This window comes from Cucurbita maxima, unplaced genomic scaffold (genome assembly GCF_002738345.1).
Source record: "Cucurbita maxima cultivar Rimu unplaced genomic scaffold, Cmax_1.0 Cma_Scf00016, whole genome shotgun sequence".
In the NCBI taxonomy this organism is placed as follows: Eukaryota; Viridiplantae; Streptophyta; class Magnoliopsida; order Cucurbitales; family Cucurbitaceae; genus Cucurbita; species Cucurbita maxima.
Genome location: NW_019272032.1, coordinates 4,035,344 through 4,062,084, shown reverse-complemented (window position 1 = coordinate 4,062,084; position 26,741 = coordinate 4,035,344). Strand labels below are relative to the sequence as shown.

Below are 26,741 nucleotides of genomic sequence, written 5' to 3'. Positions count from 1 at the left end.
TTTTTTTTTTTTTTTTTTTTTTTTTTTTTTTTTTTTTTTTTTTTTTTTTTTTTTTTTTTTTTTTTTTTTTTTTTTTTTTTTTTTTTTTTACTTTCAATCAAATTTAAAATGGTAATTTTCTTACATTAAAATCATGATTATGATAATTATTTAATCTATTTTTAATTAAAATAACGAATGGTATTTAGAAATGTAATGGATTGATATTTTAACTTTCTCTCTCCATAATAAATTTCGTAATTTAATTTTGGAACAAAAAAGAAAATTTCACCACGATGAGTTTTTAATGCACGTTGACAGAAACGCATCGGCTCCAATATTTTTACGCATAGCTGTTAAATTCCACGTGGCATATTTTTAGTGGAATTCTATTTCCTCCCTAGATAATTGAAAGTCAAACCTTTATCTCAGTACAGTGTGTGAGAAACACGCGCTCTGTGATTGGGTCGTGAAGTGTAGACTCTATTTGGGGTGTTTTAGTTTGTGGGTTTCGTGTGAATTAACCATTTACCGAGACAGCAAGTAACCGGCTTGTGGATTGAGCGATGAGATATAGTTTTGACTTGGACGGGTAGAAATTACTCCTCCAGTCTACCGGTCAAAAGGATCTGGACCATCCATTGTTTTGGATCCCACGAGAAAAATCTAGGGGTGTATTTCGTCCACGCTACACAAAGATTAACGCTTCTTTTCTTTCTATTATTTTATTTTATTTTTTTTTTACGGTGAACTAGAATTAAGTAATTACAGAGATTAAATTAATAATGGTCTCCAAAATTAACATAGCGAGTAAGTGGAAAGTTAATTTATATTTAGTATTTTGGTAAATAATATATTTTTTTTAAGAATTATATTTAGATTAACAAAATTTTTATTTTATAAGTTATATCATCTACCACTTTATATTTATGATGTATATTCTAAAAAAAGTAATTAGTAATATTATTTTGATCATTGTAGGGATGTCCCGACAATATAAATAGGGATGTTCGTTTTTTTTTTTTTTTGGGGGGGACCTATCTTAATTAACGATGCACAAAATTAATCATTTAAATCGGATTTGTTTAAAATAATTTATTTGATTTAATCCAAAAAAATGTTAATAAGTGACTTTTTAGACATTCTTAAAATTCATACAAAATTAATGTTTTAATTGTTTAAGTTGCGAGTGGGTTTTTTTTGTAAAATTACCCATTTACCCCTATAGTTATAACATGATAATATTCTAAATAATTTCACTAAAGATTATGGAATAAATTTAATGTAGTTTTCATTAAAACTTATAAAGTCAATAAGAATGAATCATTAAATTAGCAATCTAAAAATCAAGGGTTGAAAAGAGAATAATTTCATATGAATGGTAAGATATGAAATATTTTGGTGAAATAATAATAAAGTTTGTATGGTTGCCATGTTTGGAAATGCAATAATGAAGTCACATTGAGATTGGACAACTCTTATGTTATATTTAATATATAGTTTTTACATTAGGATTTTCATGAAATTAAAAGCCATATAAACTATTTCATGAATGTAATGTAATCAATTACTACAGTATAGTATCATGTGACATTAATTAAATTATTGCATGTGTATGTTAAAGTATCATACAAATCTTAATACAATGTGGTGTCAAAATTCATGTATAGCGTATTGAATTTTTAGTAATTATATGAAAATGTAGTTTACTATTAAGAGAAGTTATAGAAATTTATTAAAATTTGGATAATAGACTATTTCCACGTATTTGATTATTTTGGGGGGGGACAAAATTTACACATTTGATTATGAATGGGATTTGTTAGAATTTTATTCTTATTGTATAATGTTGGGGATTTTAATTAATTAGATATTTATGGTGAAACAATTATATAAATAAGATAGATATACATTGCACTTTATAATAACTAATGTATGTAATGGGAATTAATGGGTATTTATTAAAGCTTTATTTAGTTAATTAAACTTGGTTAAGAAATTTAAAATTTTCCTTCGAATTTTGTTAAGCTAAAAAATAAAAAATAAACTCCTTCATTTTTAAATTTTGGGAATCTTTAATATAAAAAATTATTGTGAATAATTAAAACTATCATTAACATTCTTGGATTATTTATATAATAATAATAATAATAATAGGAATTTGGTTTGGTAGAAAAATAAAAGTGTAAGCAGAAACCATAATTGTTAACGCAGCAATTTTCTGAATAAAAATTGAAAGTTTGGTCAAAAACCAAACGGAGCAACCATTATTTATTACTTCAAATTTGGCATTAAATTCTACGGTAAAAATCTCATTGTCTTTTTACTAAGAACATGTTAGAAAGATTTTACATCAAGAAGAAAAGGAACAATCTCCATCGACTCCAATCTAAGATTGGAAGCTAAACACTTCACTAAAGACTGTATTGTCGGCCAAATATTGTAGTCTCCAAGGAGAGGGCAACTAGAAAACATTCTCTCTTCTAATTTCGGAGCATCCACTGCATAATATCTTCTCGAATAACGTTGTTGAAACCTCCTCTTCTGTAATTCATTGTTGTCATTGCTTCAGAGCCACAAATGGCATATTGTCGGTATTGGATCATGGTCCCAGTTCCAGCGGGCTTCGGCTGCCTCATGATCATTGCAATGGTAGGGAAGGGCTTAGGCCATCTGTGTACTGATGAGGTAATTGACATATATTGATCGAATTTCTGACTAATCACCGCTCGAGGGCTGGGCCGGTGTTTCAAGTAGGAGCTGGAAGCCTGCTTGACCATTTTCATACATTTCATAGGCCCCCTTGGAGGTTCATGAATCTCAGCAGATTGTTTCATTCGATTAAGCCCTCGTGAAATCCAGCTACCAAGATTCTTACCAACTTCTATGTTTCGATGCTGAATTCTCTGGTGAACTTTTACGGTAACATCAAATATGGCGCGTGTACGTCTGCATTAAGTAAAAAAGTACTTTCCAGCAGTTAAAGAACAGCAACTACAGACTAGCAGCAATAACATATTACAAGTAGTTCTGCAGTTATGGAACTATGGTGAGTTCATGGAGAAGCCAGTACAATCCCAATGCTTCAAGGTTTTGGGCGCTCTCGATGAATTTTGATAACTTGACAAGAATCAACCGAAGAACTGGGGGTAGAAAATTTAGAATATCAAGCCATAAGTTCCAGAAACAACTAGATCTTTACTACTGCAACTTGGGCCATTGAAGCTCATCATGAAGTTGAAGAATATTTCATATGATTACTAACAATACTAGGTCATTATGTGTGTAAATTTCACATGAAAATAGGATGATTTCATGCGAATAGAGGGATAAATCTTGAAGTATTCGCATTCCATAGTTAAAATAAAATAAAAAGAGAAAAATGAAGAACAGAGGAGATACATAGCCCTGGCAATTAAACTTCACTGCAATGCTACTATATATAAAAGGTTAAAGGTCGTCTCAAGACTTTTACCTAAAATATACTAGACATCAGCCTTGAGGAGTTATTGAAAAGAAATAAAATATCAAAAATCATATCCTTCAATTGCCACATACTTCAATGAAGATTCTTAACACTAATAGGGTTGACCTACTAGTTTTTTTTTTTTTTTTCGTAAGCCATGATGGTAAATGTAGTAAAGGCTTGAATTACCCTAACTCATGTCCTAGTAGTACGGCATGAATAATATGGGATAATGTATTTTAAAGAATAGACAATAAGATGATATTGTCCTTCTAGTTACTATAAGAGGCTCGGTGCACAAACTCTAGAAAGGGGAAGCCTTTGAGAACATTGTATACACCACACAGTATACTTGTCTTCGCTTTTACATTATCACTTGTAAAATAGATCATACTACAAAGAAATCATGCCATATTTCTGATATCACCATAACAACGAAGATGTAAAATCTAAAATGTTAATGAAATCAAAGTTCTTGAGAAACCTTTAAGATAGTAGCCATTGACACGCTTATCAATTGCACGTCGAATAGCTAATCTGTATTTGACGCAATCTGCTGTATAGCATCCAAAAGAAAGTGGGCATATCAAAAGCATTTCTCTAAATCTGCTAGCAAGTTTTGTGGCAATTGAGTAATACAAATAGAAATTGTCATGTAGCAGACCTATTTAAGGACATGAAAAATTATTGGTATAAGTGCAACGCCTGGCATTGCATCACCTAAAATAGAAGAATCAGTTTGATTGCAGCCATATTCTAGATATTGTCTCAAATAACAAACTTATCATTAGAAAACTGCCAGAGTACTAGTATGGTATGCTTTGGGTTATATGCGAGGGATTAGTGTATATTAGTAAGGGGCACAAAGGTTAATATTAGGGTTGTCTTGGTTATAAACAGGAGTGGAGACCTTAGAAGGTGTGGATCATTTTAGTGGAGTGTCCACTGTGAGACTTGGGAGAGAGATAGCCCTCTCAAAAGACTAATGTAATATCGTAATTCCCTTTGATGTTGCAATATATTAGTATCTAAAAAAACAAAGGACAACTGGACAAGAAGCCTTGTAGTAATGGTGTTTGAACCGGTGGATGTCGATAGAAGGTAGCAGCAGTACAATATAAATCCTTTGGGTTGGAAGCTTACCAACTTAAAATATTTCGTCTCCTGGAGGTGGCTTAGGGATGTACAGAACCTCCCAAAAAGCTTATTGGAGGAGGGTCATGAGAATAATGTTAGGAGGGGGACCCCTATAACCCATTTATCAAAAGAAAAAGAAGACCACTTCCTAATCACAAGCCTATTGCCTATTAGACAGAGCCATGAAGAGTACTGCAGAGTCCCTACTCACCGTTTTTATTCCACGCAATAGTGTTCCTAACATGATATGTCAGGTATGAAGCGTTATCAGGTTGAAAGTTCACTAACTTAGTTGCCCAAAACTATTGTCTCCACTCTACGAAGGAAATGAAGGCCCACATGAAGAAGTGCACATCTCAGATAATGTATATCTTCCACATAAGCCAATAATTAAGTTCATCAACTATTCCACCAGAATGCAATTAAGGAAATGTAAAGGCCTAAATCCAGCAACTAGAAAAAAGCATTTCAAGAATAATTAGTTCATCAACCATTCCCACCAGATTGTGTTTAACCAGATGTGGAGGCCTCGATTCTGTAACAAAACACGTGTGAAAAGCAAAACGATGGAGCATCAACGGTGGAAAATGAAGCATATAAAGCCCAAAATCTTCTTAGAACTAATAATGTAGCACACGGGATCGGGAGTCGGTAAATAATGTAGAAAACTTGGGTAAGAATATGTCAAAAATCTGTTTCCTTTGTAAGTGAATAAGTATCCGAACTTCCAGATCAGTAGTTAAAGAAATCTTCAACAATGTAACATATATCCTCCACTTCCAAATTTTCAACCAAAAATTGTTGATTAGCTTCCTCGTCGATATTAGACAGTGGCATGTCCATCATATATTAATCCAATCAGTATCTTGAACTATCGCTAATTACTTGATTCCAACATTTAGGATCAATTTTTTACTTCCTCAAACAAGCTCCCAACATTTATTGCAGAAATGAATAAATAATTGCTTCAATTGAAACTCTACAGACTCGAGGAAAAATAGAAGATTCGTAGAAATCTATTGCGTTCAATTGGACAATCACAAACACGTTTAGAAGCGTTCAGATTAAGAGAATACGATGAACAAGAGAGAAAGGAAAAATACCCGCGCAGAAATTGACGAATCCGAGGGTGCTTGGGGGAAACAAGACGTCGCTGAATCTTCATAGCGAGCTTAAACGTTCGCTTTAACCCCAAGAAATACGCTGTTGCCAATGTAATCTCCCACAACACCATTTTCCCTCGCTCTGTTTTTCTTCTTCTTCCTCTTCTTCTTCGGTTCAGAATAAGCAATAGTGTTTTGTCCGGTCTCAAACGTGAAACTCTGAGTTTGGGCCTTAGCCTGATCAAAAATGGGCTTTAACAGCCCAATGTACAACAATGGCCCAATTGATCATGCGCGGGAATTTGCAAATAATTGGGCCTTGGCCTGATCAAAATGGGCTTTAACAGCCCAATGTACAACAATGGCCCAATTGATCATGCGCGGGAATTTGCAAATAATTGGGCCTTGGCCTGATCAAAATGGGCTTTAACAGCCCAATGTACAACTATGGTCCAATTCATCATGCGCCAGAATTTGTAAATAATTCATCAAAATATTCCAATATAATTTTAGATTTTGTATGAAAAAAAATATTTTATTTTTAATAAGAAAGTATCTCATTTTGCACTGGATGGACCGGTGGGAGGAGTTTTTTTTTTCTCCTACGACTAAGATTATTTTCCAAAAGATGAAAGCATTTATTTATTTTTCTTCCTTTAAAACAAAAAAGAAATAAGAATAATTAGGAACTAAAAAAGGAATATTTTATGTGAATTTTTTTGTATTATATAATATTGGGTCCAAATACATGATATAAAATTACGCATATTACCATTTTAATTACATGGGTAATTTCCATTATTAGTTTTTAAAGCTTTTATTTTATTTCTATTTAAATCTACCCAAATATCAGGTATTGTGTCACTAAATGATAAATAATTTATTATTTATGACGTTTTTTTTCGCATGTTCTTTAAATGGCAAAAGACTATAATTAATTAGAGAGTACCAACAAAACCTACCATAAAATAAAATTACCAATATTAATTAGCTTAAATGACATTTTAATATTTTCAACATTAAAGAAAATGTCAATTAAGATATAGTTTAAATGGTATAAAAAAAATAAATATTTGAAAATAGAGAATACATTGTTAAAATTATATGGACTAAATTAAAATAAATAAAAAAAGAATTATAATAAAAATATAATTGAAAAATTGAAATTATAAAGATTAAATTGAAATTGAGAACAAATCATAAAACTAGAATAATAATTTAAATGATGGTGGCAAATAAGAATTATTAGATAATTTGGGGGTGTCATTGCAAGAGTCAAACGTCACGAGGCCCAAACGGAAAACTCACACAAAAAGTTTATCACGGTACTGACCTCATTTCAGTGAGCAACATCGCTTCTCTCTCTACTTCTCTCTGTCTCTCTCTACGATGCAAAGGCAATCTCTAGGTTCACCAGTTTCCAAGCTCCACGGCCATGGCGCCGGAGCCAAATCGGATGCAGTTCCGGCCGACGATCAGAAGCGCAACAAGCACTCTCCATCTTCTTCTTTAATTCTCAACTACGACGGACAAGACGACGATAAAGCCTCTAAATCCTTCCGATTCTCATTTCCAACGCCTTCTCCTCAGCGGCAGGAGAAGTTCGTTCATGCTATCCCTATCCTCACCATTATCTGCTTCCTCATCCTTTACATCTTCTCGCACAGTCCTTCGCAGTCAGGTACCTGCAATTCCTCCCATCGGAATCGACAATCGCTTAGTATTTCGCTTTAGTTTGATTCTAATCGATCGTTTCAGTTGATATTCTGTTTCAATCGTTTCAGATTTGGCTCAGTTTCATGGATTCAAGCGTCCTTCAGAACATTTAGGTATAATGTAGTTGATGATTTCGCGAATTGAGACATTATCTGTTTAATTTCTGAATTTGAATCGCTTTTTTTGGTGAATTTCTGGCAGAAATCAAAGCCGAAGGAGACGAACTTATCGTACCGAAGAAAGGCAACATCCTAGCGATTCAAAGTCTCCGTAACCTAAAAGAGATCGAAAAATCACATTCTCTGAGATCTCGAGCTCCGAGGAAACTCGCCGATTTCTAAACTCTGCATTACCGATTATCTAACCTTGCGGTAAAATTTCACCGACCTCGTTTTCGCCTCACAGCTTCTCATGCCGGCGCGTGTTCCTCCCGTAACTATTTTTTAAATTAAAAGCTTCTGTTCATCAAATACTCCGTCAGATTAAATTGTTCTATTCCTTTTCTTTTACTTTTTCAATTTTTTGTTTGCCTCTGCTAGCGCCGGTGGCACTTCTGTAACTTAATACAAACAAAGAATGAATAAATTGTCAGTTCATCAGAAGCAAAACCATGACGCGCCGCTTATTCCCGGAGCTGGAGCGCTTTAATTCCCGGCGCGTCGGGGATGAATATGGAATCCAGCTGCAATATACTCTGTTAGTTTCGATTTTCCGAATCGGACCGTTATGGCATTGAGAGAAGGGCCGAGACGCCAGCTGGAAAATGCTGTATTCGCTGACGGTATCAGGTTCTTTCTATCAAATTTATTTTTAAGCCCTCCATTTATTGCCTATTTAGTTTTGTGGTTGCCCCTCCACATATCTCCTCTAGCTTTTGGGATTTTCTTCGATGGGTTTATTATTAAAATAAAATTAGTAATATAATTGAGGCTGGGTGTCGGTAGATACTTTTATTTTGATAATTCTGTTCCTTACCGGACAAGGGACCAACGGGTCCCCATTTAATGAATGGCATTACTTTAAATCATTCATTTGTCTTATTTACTTAATAAAAATAAAATAAAGAAAAATCGAAATAAAATTTATTTCAAATAAATATATTCTGATAATGTAATTACTTAACTTATTTAAATTCAATTATTAAAGTAGTTTTTATCCACATCTTTAAGGATTATTAGATGACATGTAAATTTTTAATTTGCAGCAATAATTATTTAGAGGAAGTGGGTCATTTTAGTCAATAATTAAAACAATTTTTTTGTATTCTTTCTCATTAGAGAATATTATAATTTTCATAAAATAAAATAAAAAAAAAAAGTCATATTGAATTAAATAAACAAAAAGAAAGAGAGAAGAGGACAACCTAGGCAAGTGCTGGTGCATTTTAATAGACGAGTGTCGGCCGGAGGTAAAGCCTTTATTCTTCTTTTCTTTTTTCCTTTTTCTTTTTAATTGTTTTATAAATTGATTGATAAAATAATATTTAATTGTAAAATAAATGAGTTGTGTGAGTGTCCGCCAAGGAATTGAAGGGGAGTGGGTGAGGCCCACGTGTCATGATGTGATTTGCTTCCTAATGCTTTGGATATTTGATGATTAGGATTTTTTTTTTTTGGTGGTCCTAAGTCCACGTGGATCCCACAGTACTCAGAAGTAGCGCCTTTTCGGTGCACTCTACTTCAATTTTCCTTTAGGCTCTACGTGTTGATGTTAGGGGTTGGAGCCTTTTCCCTTTGTTATTCAGTATTTTGAAACCTTCCACTTATTGTTTCAAATTTCAAATCCTGAATTATTTATTTATTTATTAAAAATAAAAAAATTTGGTTACAATAATTAAATTTTGATGGAATTTAGCTTCAATATTCTCAATTATGTAGCAATTTAGTGTTCTATTTTAAATTTGTAATTTGGACAGGCTATGGTTAAGAAATCGAAACATAAATAAAAAATATACATTTTAAAAAAACATTTTAGTTTTCTTAAGCACTATGTGAACTTTTAGTATCAAATTTCATAAGGGGTGTTTTAGGAATTATAATAAATGCAGCATAAAAAATTGGTACCAAGAATTATTAATAAGAACATAAAGTTAAAAGAGCTTTATAAATTGAAGATGTAGGTGTGTCCCATGGAAATAAGCAATGGCATTGACTTTAATGTTGTTACTTGAATGTGGAGGTAAAATCTATGGGCCTCATTGGTCATATTACAAAAGGGTACAATGCATGTGATTTGTTTATGCATCTATTATCTATCCTCCTCTTAATGATGCAACAATTTGTTATTATTTTGTTTTACTTTAATTTGTTTTTGATATCTGACATTGACCATACGACATTTGATTGACAAAACAATTTGTATGATAATGTACCATATTTGTATGCATTTTAAAATCGTGGAATCCTTCTCCCACGATAAGTAACATACTAAAATTGGCAATATCTGCCGTTTATAAAATATCACAATAACTCTATTAAATTTTAATTTTAATTTGGGCAAAGTGTCAGCGAGGAGGCTGAACTCCGAAGAGAGGTGGACACGAAGCAGTGTGCTAGCAAGGATATTAAGCCCCTGAAGTGAGGGTCTCATATCGATTGGAGAAGGGAACGAGTGCCATGAATGGGGTAGATTATAAGATCCCACATCGATTGAGAAGAAGAACTAAGCATTATTTATAAGAGTGTGAAAACCTCACTTGCAGACACGTTTTAAAAATCTTAAGGAAAAGTCCAAAGAGGACATTATTGGCTAGTGATAACGATAGGTTTGGGCGGTTACATGAATTGTGTCATTTTCTTATCACGGGCTCTGCTTGTTTGATTCACAAGCATTGTTGTACACAAGAACATCGTCAATTGTGGAGAGTCCTTTATAAACAATCTCCCTAAAAGATTTGAAACTCAGAACTATTATCTATAATGAGCATAGTAGAAATTCTATCCAAATGATGACATCATTGGATGTATGGAGTTGAGCATCTCTCTTTCGGAATCATGGGAAAGCATTGTGGTATGTGATCTATGGCGTCTCTCAATTCTTCATCTTTTCATCTTATGGCTTGACATTTTGGTATATGATCTAAGTAACTATTTTAGACTATTGGTCACAAATATTAGAAGGGCTCATACGTTATGCAGGTACGGTTAAGTTTTAATGGGACGAAGGCTTGCTAGCTTCAAATTTGTTATGAAATCATTCATGGTTTTGATTGTACCTGCATTAGCAATAGGTGTCACTTTAGCACTAGCCCTTGACCTTTGAAAGGAAACCAAATGGTGGCATCTGTTTTTGAGGTGATCAATCGACAGACAACGATGTCGGGCGACGTTGTTGAAGAGCTAAATGTGGTGGAGGGTACTATTGAGTTGAGGAGTGTCAAATCTCTAAGAAAGTGCATTGGCCTTGTTCAACAGGAACCAGCTCTTTTCACCACGTCGATTTACGAGAACATTCTCTACCGGAAAGAAGGAGCTTCCGAAGCCGAAGCAGTGAAGCTCGCCAATGCACATAGCCTCATTCCACCAAAGTAGGTGAAAGAGGGATCTAACTTTTGGGTGGCTAATGACAACGACTAGCAATTGCGAGGTAGTCTTGAAGAACCCAAAAATTCTACTACTTGACAAAGCCACGAGCGCCTTCGATGTCTTATCGAAACACGTGGTTGAGTGAGCGTTAGATAGGCTGATGAAGAACAGAACAACAGTGGTGCACATGGGCTTTCCACCATTAAAAACCGTGACCAAATCTCAGTGATCCAAGATGGAAAGATAGGTGAACAAACATCCAACAACATCCAACAACAGCAACAAAGACAGTGATTATGTTACATAGAACAACAACCAAAAATTTTGTTAAATTAAATAATTTCTATTGGGTGCTTAATATTTATTTCATTTCATTTTGCACCCTTATATTTTATTTATTTATTTATTAAACATTTATACATATTATTACCAATCACATTTTGTTTTCCCTTCTATAATGAAATTTGACTAATATTTGAGAATTAAAATTTTATTTAATTAATAAAAAATAACCAATAATTATATTAAAAACAAATTTTCCCTATGGACTACAACGGCTCTTTTCGTAATACGCGGGTTCAATGGACATATTAACATTTCTACCCCCTTTTTTTAATACGCAGGAGGATAATGGAACGGAAGGGCATAATAGTCAGAGTGAATTCCAACGGCTAATTCAAACGTAGCCGTTACCAGTTTCCATTTATACTCCAATCGCGAGTATATAATCTCAGTTCGAGGAATTTGAAATACAATTTATTCCCCTCTCTCTTGCTCTCTCTTTCTCTCTCTTTCTCTCTCTCTCACGCACTCTCTAACAGTAACAGACGAGCGCTCTCCGCAATACACTCTCATAATCAACCATTCAAACTTTTTTTTAATTGATATTTAGTTCTTGATTTTGCTGTCGATATTCTATTATTGTGGATCTTGCGAGTTTCTTTAATTTCAGTTTTGCAGGGTTTTTAATTTGTGATCTGTTTATCTTTCTCTGTTATTTTTGTTGGAATTGTTTGTGTTCTTGTTTTTTGGGAAATTACGCTATGGATGCAGGATCTTTGAGTTCTTCTAACGCTAATCGATCGCGCTGTCCACTGCAAGAACAGCATCTCCACAAAAAGCATAACCGAGAAAATGTAAGCTTGTTCCTAATTGAAATCGAAATCAATTAGTTGGATAATGATCTTTCTTTTTTTATGTGAAATTGTGTTCTGAATCGATGAATTAGGGTTTTCATTTCTGCCTGCCTTTCTTTTGTATCTCAAGGTACTGATGATGTGTGATACGATTCCTTTTTCGATTACAGTTGGATAGGTTTATTCCGAATCGATCGGCGATGGATTTCGATTATGCGCACTACATGGTGACTGAGGGGAGGAAAGGTAAGGAAAACCCTACGTTTAGTTCGCCCTCTAAGGAGGCTTATCAGAAACGTTTGGCTGAGACATTGAACATGAATCGAACTCGAATTCTCGCTTTCAAGAACAAACCTCCCGCGCCAGTTGAGATGATCCCTAAGGAGTTCTTCTCCTCTGCTTCTCATGATAAACCCGTCAAGGCCCGCCGCCAAATTCCCCAGGTATATTGCAGTTCAAATGTTTGTTAATTTTCCTTCAAGAGATCGATTCTGTTTTTTTTCTTTTCATTTCCCTGATTTTGAATATTGTTGTGTAGACTTCTGAAAGGACGTTGGATGCTCCTGATCTTGTTGATGATTACTACTTGAACTTGCTGGATTGGGGCAGCAGCAACGTGCTTGCTATAGCTCTTTCCAACACTGTGTACTTATGGAATGCAAACGATGGCTCTACTTCAGAACTTGTAACGGTTGATGATGAAGTTGGTCCTGTGACAAGTGTAAATTGGGCGCCCGATGGACGGCATATTGCTATTGGGTTGAACAATTCTGAAGTACAGTTGTGGGATTCGACCGCTAACCGACAGGTCTGTTGATGAGCCATCCTTTTTTAAACTGAATTTCTTTGATTCATTCTTTATAGAAGCTGACCAGAATTGTTTTGGATGATGGCTTGATGATGCAGCTAAGAACTCTGAGAGGTGGGCACAGGATGCGCGTGGGTTCACTGGCATGGAACAACCACATTCTCACAACTGGAGGAATGGATGGGAGGATCTTGAATAACGATGTGAGAATTAGAGATCATGTAGTGGAAACATACAGAGGTCATGATCAAGAGGTTTGTGGACTGAAGTGGTCATTATCAGGGCAACAATTAGCAAGTGGAGGGAATGACAATGTCCTCCAAATCTGGGATAGATCAATGGCCTCTTCAAACTCAGCAACCCAATATCTTCACAGACTTGAAGATCATACCTCTGCAGTCAAGGCCCTTGCTTGGTGTCCATTCCAAGGCAACCTGCTCGCATCAGGTGGAGGCGCGGGCGATCGCTCCATTAAGTTTTGGAACACCCACACTGGCACATGTTTGAATTCTGTCGACACTGGTTCTCAAGTTTGTGCTTTACTGTGGAATAAAAACGAGAGGGAGCTGCTTAGCTCTCATGGGTTCTCCCAGAACCAGCTCACTCTATGGAAATACCCTTCAATGGTGAAGATGGGAGAGCTCACTGGTCATACATCAAGGGTTCTCTATATGGCTCAGGTAAACTAGTATGAGCATATTATGATCTGTGGTGTGTTTTGATATTAGCATATCCTGATCGCCCCCTTGTGTGATGTTTTTGCAGAGTCCAGATGGGTGCACTGTGGCTTCGGCGGCAGCAGATGAGACATTGAGATTCTGGCATGCGTTTGGGACTCCAGAAGTGGCTAAAACCGCTCCAAAATCCTCTATTACAGAGCCCTTTGCTCACCTCAATCGCATTCGATAAATTTGTGTGCAGTCTTGTACAGATTGTAAATAAAAACATACTATACAGACGTACTCTATATTTCTTGTTTTTGTGTACATTGTGCTGTGTTGTGCAGATACAGATGTGTTGGAATCATTGTTCCAACATTTTGTTGTGTTTACTGTTGTTGTTCGTAAGCATTTGATATCTACTGAGCATTTGATTGATATTAAAATTAATGTTCATAAGCATTTGATATCAGATAATTGAATTTGTAATTGAAGAAATAGTTTTTCTGATATCAGATATTAAATATTTGGTTTCTTTCCTTATATTTAATATCTTTTGTTCTAAAGCTCCTCCTAATCACGGGATCTCATCACCCTTTCCTCTTTTCGGCCTCAATGATCGTACCAGAATATGCTGAAATGCATACTTATAATATATTACCTGTCAACCTGTTTAGATAGAGTACTTTTTGAAATCAACTCACTAATTACATGTAAGATAAGTATTATTGTTTACTACGAGTGACTTTAAAACCTTGAGGTTGACGGCAATATGTAATGGGCAAAAACGGACAGTATCTACTAGCGTTGAGTTTTGGTCGGTATCAGAGCTAAGGCACCGAGAAGTGAGAGAACAATATCTACTAGTGGTGGGCTTGAGTTGTTACAAATGATATTAGAGCTTGCGCATCGCGTGCTAGTGAAGACGCTAGCTCCCTTAAGAATGGTGAATTGCGAGATCTCACATCAGTTGAAGAGAGAAACGAAGTATTCTTTATAAGGGTATGAAAAACCTCTCTAGTAGACGCGTTTGAGAATCCAGGAGGCTGACGACGATACATAACGGGCCAAAACAGATAATATCTACTATCGGACTTGAGTTATTATAGTGTTACAACTATACTAGAAAAGAGTAGGTTGTGACATACAAATGGTGGTGATATGTTGATTATTTTGCTCATTATATTGCGTCACACCCAAACAGGCCAAACGAGAAGTGGTATGATGCCACCTAAAAGAATGATGCATCCACTTTTCACACCAAGAAAGAAGTGCATACGAGCCTAGTTAAGACACCAACACGATCGAAATTAATAGATATTTTTTCATAAAAAGTTAATTATTTGAAAATTTATGGATTCAATTGAGATTGAAAATAAATCATATCAACTTTATTAATTATCATTAATTAGAAGTCTAATTTAAGGTTGTTATGGAATGTTGGAATGTTTGAATTTTCAAAATAACCTAATTAAAAATAAATAAAAGCACATGGTTTTAATTCCATACTAACCCAATTTTCACTCTTTTCACACCAGTTTCTCTTTGACAAAGTTTTATTAATATCATTCAATCAACCAAAATCCAAATTATAACAATTAATAATCTTCTCCATAAAAATTTTATTAATTTGAATTTGGCCAAGATTTACCATTTCTTCGCATTATGACGTAAGAAAATTCAACATTTTTTGTCCCTCTCTATAGTGTTCATTCCTTGCAGCTTCAACCAAATAAGGTCTACAATAAATAAAAACTATATATTATAAAATTAAAATAAAAGCTCTAGCTTAAATACATATAAATTAACAAGTCAATACCAACTCTCCTATTTTTTTTTTTTTTTTAACTCGATAATAAGCTCGAGCCAAAGAGTGTTAATATTGTATGATGAACATACTCAAGCCACGATAAATACGAAGAATTTAATTAAAAAATTAAAAGCTTATAGTTGAAGTTAAATGTTTCGTTCTAGAAGTTATCGATGAAAGCTCTAATTGGGAAAGTTTGATGGATAAATGAAGCAATTTTATGGAAGTTGGGGTTTGAATCTGAAGTACAAATGGGATGCTAAAATCCTCAATTCTTCAGTGTTTGGTAAGTGTTTGGTACATATAAGATAATTAAATAAAGAAAAAAAGTTGACAAATAATATTAATTATATATTTAATTGTTGGACAGTATCTCGGTTAAATTTCAATCATATTTTTTAATAAATTTATAGTTGGACATAAATTTACTCGTCAAATAATGTATTTATTTAGTGTCGGGTGTCATAATCATGTTTATACAAGATGTGTTGTCTATAATTATATATCGAATATTCTAATTATACTTGTTTCAAGTACGTGGGTAATATCTGTCATTAAATTCTTATTTTGTATTAATGAATTTTTACCTTAAATTTTTATTTTTATTTTTTTTAATTTTATTAATGGTTAGGGCAGTTAGAGAGGGACTGAATAATGCAATGAATTTTAAAGTTTATTTTGGGAATTAGAGATGGATTCTGTGTTGATGGCTCAATGAGATCATCACAAAATGACACCTTTGATGACTTCTGCAGTGAGTCATTCCTTCATATATATATATATATATATATATTCAAAACTTAAAATATTAATTTCTAAGATTCTTTTCTAATTATTTTGTTTATAAAAAAAATTAACCTTGCCTACCATCAATAATAATTTATTAGTTAGAAATTAGAAATTATAATCATAATTAGATCTAAAATAGATGTTACTATGTAACATTTATACTTTTTAAAAGGCTAAAATGTTAATTAACTTTTTTTACTATTCATTTATGATAATAATTCTACCTTAGCAACCAACCCGGATCATAACTACATAAAAGTTGGATTACGTTTGTGGGGCTACGTTCGGCGTTGAAGAACTCATTGATGTATACATTGTCGTTCTAGAAATACAATTTTTATTGTAGAAAAAACCCGTCTTTTTGAACGAAAATTCAAACGAAAACGCCATTAAAATCGAGGAAATAGAAAGGGAAACGAGCGTAATCGATGAAAAAAAAGGCTATACCTAATCCAACAATTTGGTGCTATTCATTTGTTAGTATGCTAAGCTTTGAAAAAAAGAAATAGAATAGGTTTGATTTTCAATTGTCGTGTATTTGGAAGCAAAAATATTAAAGTTTTCCACTTTTTAGTAACCCCAATGACATCACCATTTTGAAAAATTCGTCGTCTTTGCATCCCTTAATGCCTATAAAACCAGCTTTGTTTTCTCTTTCTTTCCTTAAGCTAAACAAAAATCACAATTTTTTTTGTTTTCTTGAGCTTCTCTCTTAAGATGGGTCGATCTCCTTGCTGTGATGAACCTGGTGTCAAAAAGGGGCCATGGACTCCAGAGGAAGACGAGAAGTTGTTCGATTTCGTGGCTAAAAATGGCCACGGAAGCTGGAGAGCTCTCCCGAAGTGTGCTGGTTTGAATCGGTGCGGGAAAAGTTGTAGATTGAGATGGACCAATTATCTTCGTCCCGATATTAAGAGAGGGAATTTCTCCAAGGAAGAAGAATCTTCCATAATTGAGCTTCATAAAACACTTGGGAATAGGTATGTTTCAATGATTTGAAATTCAAACGTACTTTTAGCTTATGGGTTATGGTGAATTTTCAGGTGGTCGAAAATTGCTAGTCATCTTCCGGGAAGAACGGACAATGAAATTAAGAATTTTTGGAATACCCATTTGAGGAAGAAGCTTCTCGAAATGGGTATTGATCCAAAGACTCACAAGCCAAGAACAGACCTGCTCAACCTTTCTACGTTGATTAATGGGATAAACAATCCTTTAAACAGCGATTATCTAAAGGTGCAAACAGAAATAGCCAAACTCCAAGTCCTGGACAATATATGCCAACTTCTAAACCCAACCACCATTAATGAACCTCCAAACCCTAACCCTAGCCAGTTTCAGGCAGATTTTTCGACCCGTTTGGCGCCGGGGTCAGGTTTTGAAAATGGGTTGGTTGGGTTAGAAACTGGGGATGTGAACTATTATCCACTTCCTCCATTGATTTCTGAGTCGCCTGGTTCAACTTCAAATGTCAACCAAATTGAGTGTGGAACATATCCATTTAGTGGCTTCCCCAAACCACCTTCAATTTTCGACACTTTGGAGTCTATGATGAACGAAGAACCAAGTGAATCATACTGGACTAGACTTTTACAGTAAGTTTTTTTTAAAAATCAAACCTTTTCTATTTAATATTTTGGATTTCTATCGTGGATTTGAGAAAAGCTATTTGTTTAATCAAGATTAGCTTTATGAATTATTAGAAACCTAAACAATTTTATTTATTTATTTATTATTATTCTTTTTTTGCAGATCAACAATTGAAGGGGGAGTTTGCATCACATGAACTGAAGGGGGTGTTTTGTGTGGATCATAGGGATAGGATTACACTGCCATGTTTTTTTTTTTTTTTTTTTTTTTTTTTTTTTTTTTTTTTTTTTTTTTTTTTTTTTTTTTTTTTTTTTTTTTTTTTTTTTTTTTTTTTTTTTTTTTTTTTTTTTTTTTTTTTTTTTTTTTTTTTTTTTTTTTTTTTTTTTTTTTTTTTTGTTTCTTGGTGTTCATATAATCTCAGACAGCTTTGGTGGATCAATCGAGCTGAATCAATATGTTGTTTATGTTTAGTGTTATAGGATACACACAATAATTGGTACATTGCATTGAATTTTTATTTTTATTTTCTTTTTTTATTTATTTTGGAATATCATCATCAATCCAACAGTATTTTTGGAATTTAATATTTTGCCACCAATCAAATAGAAAATGATTTAAAAAAAATCATTATCATGGTTGAAAAGAATCATTGGACGAGAGAGAAAGGACAAAGAGATTAGTTTTGTAACTGATATTTAGATATTTAAGAGGAAATGACTGTGTTGACCTTTGACATTCGGGTGTTGGTCAAAGTTGGCGGGGGAATATTATAGTTAAGGCAGATAGATTGAGTATTATAATTAATTAGTTGAATATTAAAGCCAAGTAATTCGTTAGTAAAGAACCGTCGGGTCGATTAGATCAAAAACTAAGAGTGTTTGCGTTTAGGACAAGTAATTGTAATTGTAATTGTGACACTTCTTCTTCTTCTTATTCTTTCCACAGCCCTCTCTCTTTTTTAATTATTTGCTTAAATTCTTAGTCGATTTCTATCGAATAAAAATTTGAAAAAAATACTTATTTGTTGTTCGAAAGTTAGTATAACAATCCATTCTTATTTACAAGCTAAGTTAGCTTGTGATCTACGATAACAATCAATCTTTACTTTCAAATTTTAAATATATTATTATATCGTGACATTTTGAGAATATAATGTTTGGATTGCCCATATGAAAGCATCTAAGAAACTTTGTTTCTATGATTCCCATATAGATGGAAGCTTCCCTTGTCGTCATTTTGTCCGGCTTTTCTTGTATATATTTTCTTTAATTTTCCTACAACAAATTCATTTTTTAAATCTATAATTAAAATATATAAAATAATATCCAATTAAATTGTGAATTTTGTTGGGTAGTGTAAATCTAGATTGAGATTTGGTCAAGAATGTCTCTCTTCCCTAAACCTCTCCGGGGAAGGGTTTTCTTCCTTCCTCTCGAGGACAATATCATATTTTAAAAACCTTCGGTGAGAGCCCAAAGTGAGAGCCCAAAGTGAGATGGATTTATTTGTAATCGAGGAGAGGTTGTTGCAATTTTTGGAACAAAATAAATGTAATAAATTATTCTTATTATTGGGACATCGAATACACCTCCCGAAAGTCTAATTTACACTTTTTACGGAACGGGGAAAAAAAAAAAAAAAAAAAAAAAAAAAGTAAAAAGTGCTTTAAATATAAATATGAATATAAATAAAAAATGAGATATTGAGAGCACCCGGAAGCTAATCTCTGTTCCCTCTTCAAATGCCCATTCAGGAATCGCATGCCACTTCTTTCTTGCCTCTTCCTCTCCTATTTTGCCAAAACTGTCGTCTCCCAATCCATTTGATCAATTAAAACGCCGCTACCATAGCCGCCGGCCATACCTCCGCCGCCTCTTGTTCTTCATCATCTTCAATTTGCCACAAGAAATAGGCGTAACAACCAATCACCAAACTACACACACAAACTGAATCATTCAGAACCAGAGCCATTGAATTCGGACAATTTAGGGCTACATTGCTAGATTCAGAGATCGGAAGTTACCAGTCGTTAGGGGAGGCACGCACGGCGCGGTCGAAGTAATATTCAGCTCTTTGCTTGTCTTTGTGAGACTCCCACACCAGTTTTCCGTACAAAGCCAACAACTCTCCGTCGCTTGGATTCGCCAATATTGCTCTGCTGTAGCATTCCTCTGATCTCACATGATCTTTCTCCACCTTTACACGATGGATCAAATCAAATCAAGCAAAGTAAAACTTAAGAGCCGATTTCATTCGATTTCAGTGTTAAACGAACACGACTCTTCACAATGGTATGATATTGTCTACTTTGAACATAAGATCTCGTGGCTTTGCTTTGGGCTTCCCCAAAAAGCATCATTCCAATAGAGTTAGTATTCCTCGCTTATAAATCCATGAGAATTCTCTAGTGACTTTCTATCATCCAACATTCAGATTGAAAAAGACTTTCAAATTGACAATTCGAATGTTCAATTACCTCATGTAAGAATTTTCCGTAGTTTCTCAGTAACAGAGCGTCGTTAGGGTTCAACTTCAGCAACTCTTCGTAGTACGCTCCGATCTTATTACGGTCATTACTTCCGTCATAAAACGTATCTGTAAAAAATTCAGCGCCATCGCTGCAGCCGATTCCGGAATCCAAACATCCAGAGTCTTCCTCCATCGAATCACTGTCAAATTCATCCTGGTTCAAAAACTCCTCCTCTGGTATTTCAGAATGAGAGGATCGAGTCCGAGATCGAGATCCGACTCCTCCAAATTGATCATACGGATTCGAAACCTCATGCAGCGATCGAGAGATGTCGCTCTCCGATGACACCCTTCGTATACCACTCGAATTCCTTCCTCTAGGATTATTCATCTCGAAAAGCAGAGAGATCTTTGGAGACGAAACGGAACTCTTGTGGCCGGTGAAAACTCCATGCAACGGTCTGTAATTGGAGAAGGATGACGAAGCGGTGCCGGACGGCGAGATAACGGGAATGGAGACGGTTCTGAAGAGAGCCGATTTCATAGCTGCAAGTTTGCGAAGGATGTGAAATGGAACAGTTCTTTTCTTTTTTTTTTTTTCTTTTCTAATGAATCGCGAATGCATTTATATAGGGGATTATATATGGTTGGATTTGAAGTTGAGAGCGTAAGAGATTGTGACACGTGTATGAACGTGCACGTGAATTGCTAACGAACAGGGAACTCCGGGGAGCCGGTTCCTTATTTTATTTTTCTTTGAAAAACAATTTTTACAAAATTTGCTTCATTTTCTTTTACGAAAATGAAACTCTTTTCCACGTGGCATGAGACATTTAAACCTTTTGGTCCTTTGCTTTACTTTTAAAATTGTTTATATATAAAAATATTGTAAACAAATAAATAAATGGCCCCCAAGATATCTAGTATTTTCAGAAGGGCCCCATGAGACTATTTGGGCCTCTAGTTACTGGTCTTTCTTCAGTAGTCCGCGCCCGAACCCGAAGTAGCTCCCGCCTCTCCAAGTCGCTGATCGCACGACGCTCTCTCTGTCGCTGATCGCACAACCCTCTCTCTGTCGCAGTTCTCATCCTCTTTCTCCGCAGTCGCCAACTCCACGATTTTCCTCAGAGTAATTCAATTCTTTCTCTCTTATCTTCATTAATATGGTTCCCAATTGATTCATCAATTTTGATTGTATAATTTTGTTGAAATCATCAAGATCTACAGAGATTAACTTCGTATTTTCCCTTCAGAATTCAGAAACGAACCCTGAGATTTGTGTCTGTTATTATTTCCTGCATTTTCTTAATTGGTATCCCAGTCGGCAACACCATTGACTGTTTAGCAACGCCGTTTGGTTATTTAGATTTGCATTTTAGTCGGCCAATTTTTGTTATTCCAATTTCGGAGACTCTCCGGAGTGATTTCATTCTGCGCACTATATGCTCTCTTCGTATACATAGGATAATGCGGTTAATGTGGGTCGTAATCACCACAATTTGTTACTGGTTACTTAGATTTATGCTATTGATTTTCAACTTTCATGTTATGGTTCTCTTTAAAGAGTTTTATGTTCTGATGATTTTATCTGATGGAACGCGAAGTCTGAATTAGTTTGATGACTCTGGTGAAGTCTGGAGTAGATCCGTTCTGGTTATAACACCTTGAGTACCCCCCTTAGCATGAATGCTGTCTTTTTAGTAAAATTATAATGTGAAGCGAGTTTAGTGCTGGATTGATTGGATTTTAATGTAGTTAATTTGAAATGTGTCTTCATTTCTTAGATTTGGGATTCTTCTTTTTGCTGCTGAAAAAGTGATTGCTTATTGCAATCTGCATCATGATGAAGTCTGAAGTTCTTTCTATGCAGCATCATAGATCTTTCAGTGGAATGAAAAAACTAGAGATTGTTTCTGCATATATTATATAATTGGTAGAGTTTCCTTGAGTTAAAAACTCATTCCATATATTTGTGAATTTTAGTTTATGGGCTTGATGTTGAGAGATTGATTGGAAATCTGCTAGTTTTGTTTACATGAGTTTTTCTTTTTTTCTTTTCTGTTGATAGTTTCATTGTCAAATGTCAATTTGAATACAAATTTGATTTGGGCTTTATCTCAAGATGATATTCTTTGTGTTTATATATATATATTTGCATGAAGAATTGTTGTTAATGTCAAAACTAAATGTGTTACAGATGTTTGACGATCGAGATCTGGGCTTCTTTGCAAATTTTCTGGGGATCTTTATATTTGTATTGGTAATAGCATTTCACTATGTGATGGCTGATCCAAAGTATGAGGGCAACTAAACCATCTCCTCCAATTTTCTTCTCCATGGAATGTATTGGTCGAGGTGAAGACGTTTTTGCAGATATTTTAGCAATTTTATAATAATAACTTTAAGTTAGCACTTTGTCTTTCAAAACAATGCAAGGATATTGTTAATTCTAAGCTTTTTATTGCTTAGTTGGTTCTAAGCTTTTTATCCCTTACCCATCATTTTTATTGAAATTTGTATGTGTTCTTCAATTTTCTATCAATTTAATAGGTAATTGACGTGGCATAATGAAGATTATGAATAAATTGCTAAAGTTTCATGCAACTTAACTTCATATAAATTTTACTGTTTTCGCTCCTCATATTAGATTTTTTCTATAAAAAAAAAAATTAATTATTCTATTAGTACCAGAAAAAACTGCACACTGGATTGGTGCTTGTCCCACACGCTTTAATGCTCATGTCAAAGAAGTACACTTATAGTCGAGAGTGGGGATTGAATTATTTTCAATAACGTTTTTGTAATCTATTTACGCGAGAGTTGACCCACAATTCCTTTCTCTTTTGATAAGGGGAGGAGAAAGCCAGATCTGGGCTCATCGACTCATAAAGTCGCAAGTGCACGCCTACATGGATTCGACCCAAGCTGAGGCAAGCTTTCGAGTCTCTTGACCTAGTAGCTTCTTTATTTGGGCCCAACCTTGCCAAGACTTTTGTATGGACCTGGGTTCGTTCTGGGGATTATTTTTCTTTTGAAATCACAAATCATTAGGGATTATTAACTTAGGGCAGGCAGAAAATTAATGACATTTGAAAAGGAAAGAAGAAAACACAGATTAGAAGTTAGTTTCATTTACAAAATTATCTATTGAAATTTATTCCTTTCGGAATCTCCTCGGGCTGTCGTTTCCTGATATTTGTCTTTCAAGTTATCTCAGCATTTTTATCGCGCGGTCCAAATCTAACCTCTTCTTCTACTCTATCTATATTTCCTTCGACCTTTGAACCACACGAGCCTTGTTTTCCGCTCGCTTGTTCTTATTTTTCCCTTTTGTAATATTTATGATGCTCTTAGATCTGTCCGATCTTCCTACTAACTTTCTCTTCCACTTCTCCTCGATCTGTTTTTTACTTTCTTTTCTCATTTCTCCACAAACTTCTTCCATTCTGTAATGAGTCGTTTTTGAGCTTTTCAACTTTCACGAGCTGATGTTCTGTCGAGTTTAAAGAAACCCATTTCCTAGAAATTGGAAAAACTGTAGCTTTTGTTTGATTCAGTGCCCATGTTTTTTCAATTAGGGTTTTCTGCGTGGCACTTTGATGATTTTGTAGCTCTCTGGAGGTAAGAATTTCTGGGTTTTTTTTTCGTGGTGAGTGAAATTGTTTGGAATGGATTATAATGGGGGAAACGTAGTCCATGTGATTCCCGGGACGAGCAGCGAGAATTGGCCTGGCGAAGTTTGGGCCACCGAAGACGAATACAGAGCTTGGAACAATGGCGTTGATGGGTGTGTCGATACGCCCTCGAATTCGAGTTATGATCAAAGGCAATCCCAAAGCCGGTCCGGCAGCGAACCCCCAAATAAGAAATCAAGAAGCTCCCAGGATGTTACGTCCTCGAATCGATCAAAAGCGATAGGTAAAATGTTCTTCAAGACCAAACTCTGCTGCAAATTCCGCGCTGGAACCTGCCCTTACATCACCAATTGCAATTTTGCTCACAGCATTGAGGAGCTTAGGCGGCCACCACCGAATTGGCAGGTATTAGGTTTGGTTCTTAGTTAATATTTAATCTTTGTTATGTTCTCTGTTTAATTGTTAGCTTGATAGCTGAAATTTCTTGTTGGGTAGTGTAGTTCGTAGTTCGTTCTTTAGCTTAGAGTTCAGCCATTTAATTACTGCTATACATTGGTATTTATGCTTCCTTTTGTACACAGAATTGGATGAATTGAGTATCATGAGTTCCTCATTGCATTGAGTATTGTTAGCAGGAAATTGTGGCCGCCCATGAGGAAGAAAAGGCGGTATTTTTAGAGCCTAGGGAGGAATTTCAGATACCTTCACTTGGGACATCAAATTTTGGTTCCGAGTCGCAGAGGTCATATAAAGGACGACATTGCAAGAAGTTTTACACCGAGGAGGGGTGTCCATATGGGGATGGTTGTACATTTCTTCACGACGAGCAGTCGAAGAATCGAGAGAGTGTGGCAATAAGCCTGGGTCCTGGTGGCTACAGTGGTGGCGGATCAGGAAATGGATCAAACACTAAGCCTTCGAATTGGAAAACAAGGATATGTAACAAGTGGGAGTTGACGGGATATTGTCCATTCGGAAACAAATGTCATTTTGCTCATGGTGCTGCTGGTATGTTTTCTCATTCCTTCGTTAATGAAGTTGTTGACTATACAGAAAAATTCTGAATCAATTTCAACCCTTCTTTTGGTTGTTAGTATAGTTTCCATCATCTGTTCAGTCGCTTAATCTGTCAGCACTCTAAGAATCCCTGGGTTAAGCGTTTTAATAGAAAGTGCTCTTACCATGCCCCATAGGATACATCTGCTCAATCTCGGTTGACTTTTGTTCGAACAATGGTTTCATTATGAGATCCACATCGGTTGGAGAAGGAAACGAAGCATTAAGGGTGTAGAAACCTTTCTCTAGTAGATTTGTTTTAGAACTTTAAAGAAGAGCTAAAAAAGAACCATATCTACTGACGGTGGGCTTAGGTTGTTACAAATGGTATTAGAGTCAAGACACCGGGCGGTGGCACGGTGTGCCAGCGAGACGTTGGGCCCAAGGGGGTGGATTTTGAGATCTCACATTGAAGAACGAAATATTTCTTATAAGGGTGTGGAAACCAGCTGACACATTTTAAAACCAGATGGAAAGCCTTACATTTTCTTTTGTATTTTCCAGTGGCTTAGATTTTGAGCCTATTCCATTTACTCTCCATTGCGATTTGGCATGCATTACTCTGTTTTGTGTTTCCACTTTCAAGACTCCAAAATCAATTGATTGCAAAGATATCTAACTAAGCTTCAATTCTTTTTTATGATTTTTCATGCTTTGTTTCTCCGAGTAATTGTCATTTATCTGAACTTTGATATAGTCATATAGGTCGAGTCAGTTAATCGAGTAGATTGAAAAACATAAGCATGTAGTAGTGTCTAGAGTTCTTTAGTTTTAGTGGTTTTAGACTTATACTTCGAATTAACCACAGAATTGCACCGTTATGGTGGTGGGCTTATGGAGACAGAAACTAGAGACTCTTCATCTGCTCCTCCTGACCAGAAGCAGGGAGTATTACCGAAAGCTCCTGGCGATACAGTGGTTGCTTCTGTTCCTTCGGTTCCCCATTCAGACGTTTATCATGTCATGATTCCATCTCAGAGGTCAACCATTGTAATTCAAAGGTCAGGGCAGAGAACTCATCAGAAATGGAAGGGGCCCGATAAAATCAGTAGGATATATGGTGACTGGATCGACGACAACGAATAATATGATCCAAGCAATCACTGAACGTGAATAACGAGAACTTTAAGTTCCATGGTTAACAAGCATCATAATGGACTTTGTCTCTCATAAGTTGGCAGATGAAGATTCTGTTTGTTCAGATAGAGTTTTGGTTGGTTCTTTACTTATTCTCGTTTCCAACCCGCTTAACTTCCAATCATCAAAATTTGAGGCATATGGTCTTTATCTGTTAGTGTCTTTTTCTGTTGTTACTATATGTAATCCTTCTCATTCAAAGAAAAGGGAAAATGTATGATTGTCACCACCTTCCCAGATCATCATTGAGTGATTCTTCTGTTTTCTGGGAAAGTCTTTAACCTTATTGTAATGGGAATATGAGTTAGTTCTTCACATGAGGCAGGCAGCAATTTTTATACACCGACATTGTGATCATTGAGGATCCCCTAGCGTTGTATTGGTCGTTGGACCATTACGTTGTTCCCTTTTTGTATAATGAGTCGTAGGTAGCAATATTCTCGTAATAGTTATCGTTCGTAGTTTGTATCTTCATCCCTTCAGATAGTTATCGTTCCTTTAGATTGTTGTTTATGTTTTGAAACTTGTTATTCTGTGTTGTTGCTGCATTAAGATACGAGTTATTGGTTTGAAACCCAACTCTAAATTACATGTGGTTTGATGCATAAGGACTTGCAGGGAAGAGGTTTGATTCCCCACAAAAATAGAACAAAACCCACAAAAGAAGGATTGAGAAGGGTGAGTGTTGGCCAAACAAATCCAACCAATACCTTAAACCACACAAACA

General features: G+C 35.1%; 8 protein-coding genes across 10 annotated transcripts; 6 read left to right on the top strand and 2 right to left on the bottom strand.

Annotated features, from left to right (window-relative positions):
• Positions 1–2,309: 2,309 nt before the first annotated feature.
• LOC111491005 lies at positions 2,310–18,656 on the bottom strand. The gene is made up of 3 exons (XM_023139713.1): positions 18,634–18,656; positions 5,686–5,850; positions 2,310–2,928 (listed from the first exon to the last, which is right to left on the bottom strand). Exons 2-3 carry the CDS (start codon positions 5,814–5,816, stop codon positions 2,463–2,465), a joined length of 597 nt encoding a protein of 198 aa, XP_022995481.1. The 5' UTR covers positions 5,817–5,850; positions 18,634–18,656; the 3' UTR covers positions 2,310–2,462.
• Positions 6,968–8,218, top strand: LOC111491006. The gene is made up of 3 exons (XM_023139714.1): positions 6,968–7,366; positions 7,470–7,514; positions 7,603–8,218. Exons 1-3 carry the CDS (start codon positions 7,075–7,077, stop codon positions 7,740–7,742), a joined length of 477 nt encoding a protein of 158 aa, XP_022995482.1. The 5' UTR covers positions 6,968–7,074; the 3' UTR covers positions 7,743–8,218.
• Positions 10,105–11,252, top strand: LOC111491007 (ABC transporter B family member 10-like). The gene is made up of 2 exons (XM_023139715.1): positions 10,105–10,410; positions 10,666–11,252. Exons 1-2 carry the CDS (start codon positions 10,362–10,364, stop codon positions 10,929–10,931), a joined length of 315 nt encoding a protein of 104 aa, XP_022995483.1. The 5' UTR covers positions 10,105–10,361; the 3' UTR covers positions 10,932–11,252.
• On the top strand, positions 11,669–13,990 carry LOC111491003 (cell division cycle 20.2, cofactor of APC complex-like). Its single transcript, XM_023139710.1, has 5 exons — positions 11,669–12,061; positions 12,232–12,504; positions 12,600–12,869; positions 12,968–13,549; positions 13,635–13,990. Exons 1-5 carry the CDS (start codon positions 11,969–11,971, stop codon positions 13,776–13,778), a joined length of 1,362 nt encoding a protein of 453 aa, XP_022995478.1. The 5' UTR covers positions 11,669–11,968; the 3' UTR covers positions 13,779–13,990.
• Positions 16,818–17,963, top strand: LOC111491004 (transcription factor MYB39-like). Its single transcript, XM_023139711.1, has 3 exons — positions 16,818–17,107; positions 17,171–17,722; positions 17,880–17,963. The coding sequence occupies exons 1-3, from the start codon at positions 16,845–16,847 to the stop codon at positions 17,911–17,913; spliced, it is 849 nt and encodes a 282-aa protein (XP_022995479.1). The 5' UTR covers positions 16,818–16,844; the 3' UTR covers positions 17,914–17,963.
• A 643-nt stretch (positions 18,657–19,299) lies between the features above and the next one.
• Positions 19,300–20,750, bottom strand: LOC111491305. The gene is made up of 3 exons (XM_023140172.1): positions 20,194–20,750; positions 19,741–19,913; positions 19,300–19,650 (listed from the first exon to the last, which is right to left on the bottom strand). The coding sequence occupies exons 1-3, from the start codon at positions 20,728–20,730 to the stop codon at positions 19,548–19,550; spliced, it is 813 nt and encodes a 270-aa protein (XP_022995940.1). The 5' UTR covers positions 20,731–20,750; the 3' UTR covers positions 19,300–19,547.
• A 363-nt stretch (positions 20,751–21,113) lies between these two features.
• Positions 21,114–22,663, top strand: LOC111491216 (dolichyl-diphosphooligosaccharide--protein glycosyltransferase subunit 4A). Its single transcript, XM_023140017.1, has 2 exons — positions 21,114–21,315; positions 22,384–22,663. Exon 2 carries the CDS (start codon positions 22,384–22,386, stop codon positions 22,495–22,497), a length of 114 nt encoding a protein of 37 aa, XP_022995785.1. The 5' UTR covers positions 21,114–21,315; the 3' UTR covers positions 22,498–22,663.
• Positions 22,664–23,129: 466 nt separating this feature from the next.
• Positions 23,130–26,496, top strand: LOC111491331 (zinc finger CCCH domain-containing protein 12-like). Of its 3 annotated transcripts, none has more exons than XM_023140216.1 (3): positions 23,130–24,226; positions 24,454–24,829; positions 25,722–26,496. In XM_023140216.1, exons 1-3 carry the CDS (start codon positions 23,855–23,857, stop codon positions 25,961–25,963), a joined length of 990 nt encoding a protein of 329 aa, XP_022995984.1. In that variant the 5' UTR covers positions 23,130–23,854; the 3' UTR covers positions 25,964–26,496. The 3 variants fall into 3 exon arrangements, with proteins under 3 accessions (XP_022995984.1, XP_022995982.1, XP_022995983.1); XM_023140214.1 differs by having other exon boundaries at positions 23,138–24,226; positions 25,686–26,496; XM_023140215.1 differs by having other exon boundaries at positions 23,141–24,226; positions 24,457–24,829; positions 25,686–26,496.
• Positions 26,497–26,741: the final 245 nt, after the last annotated feature.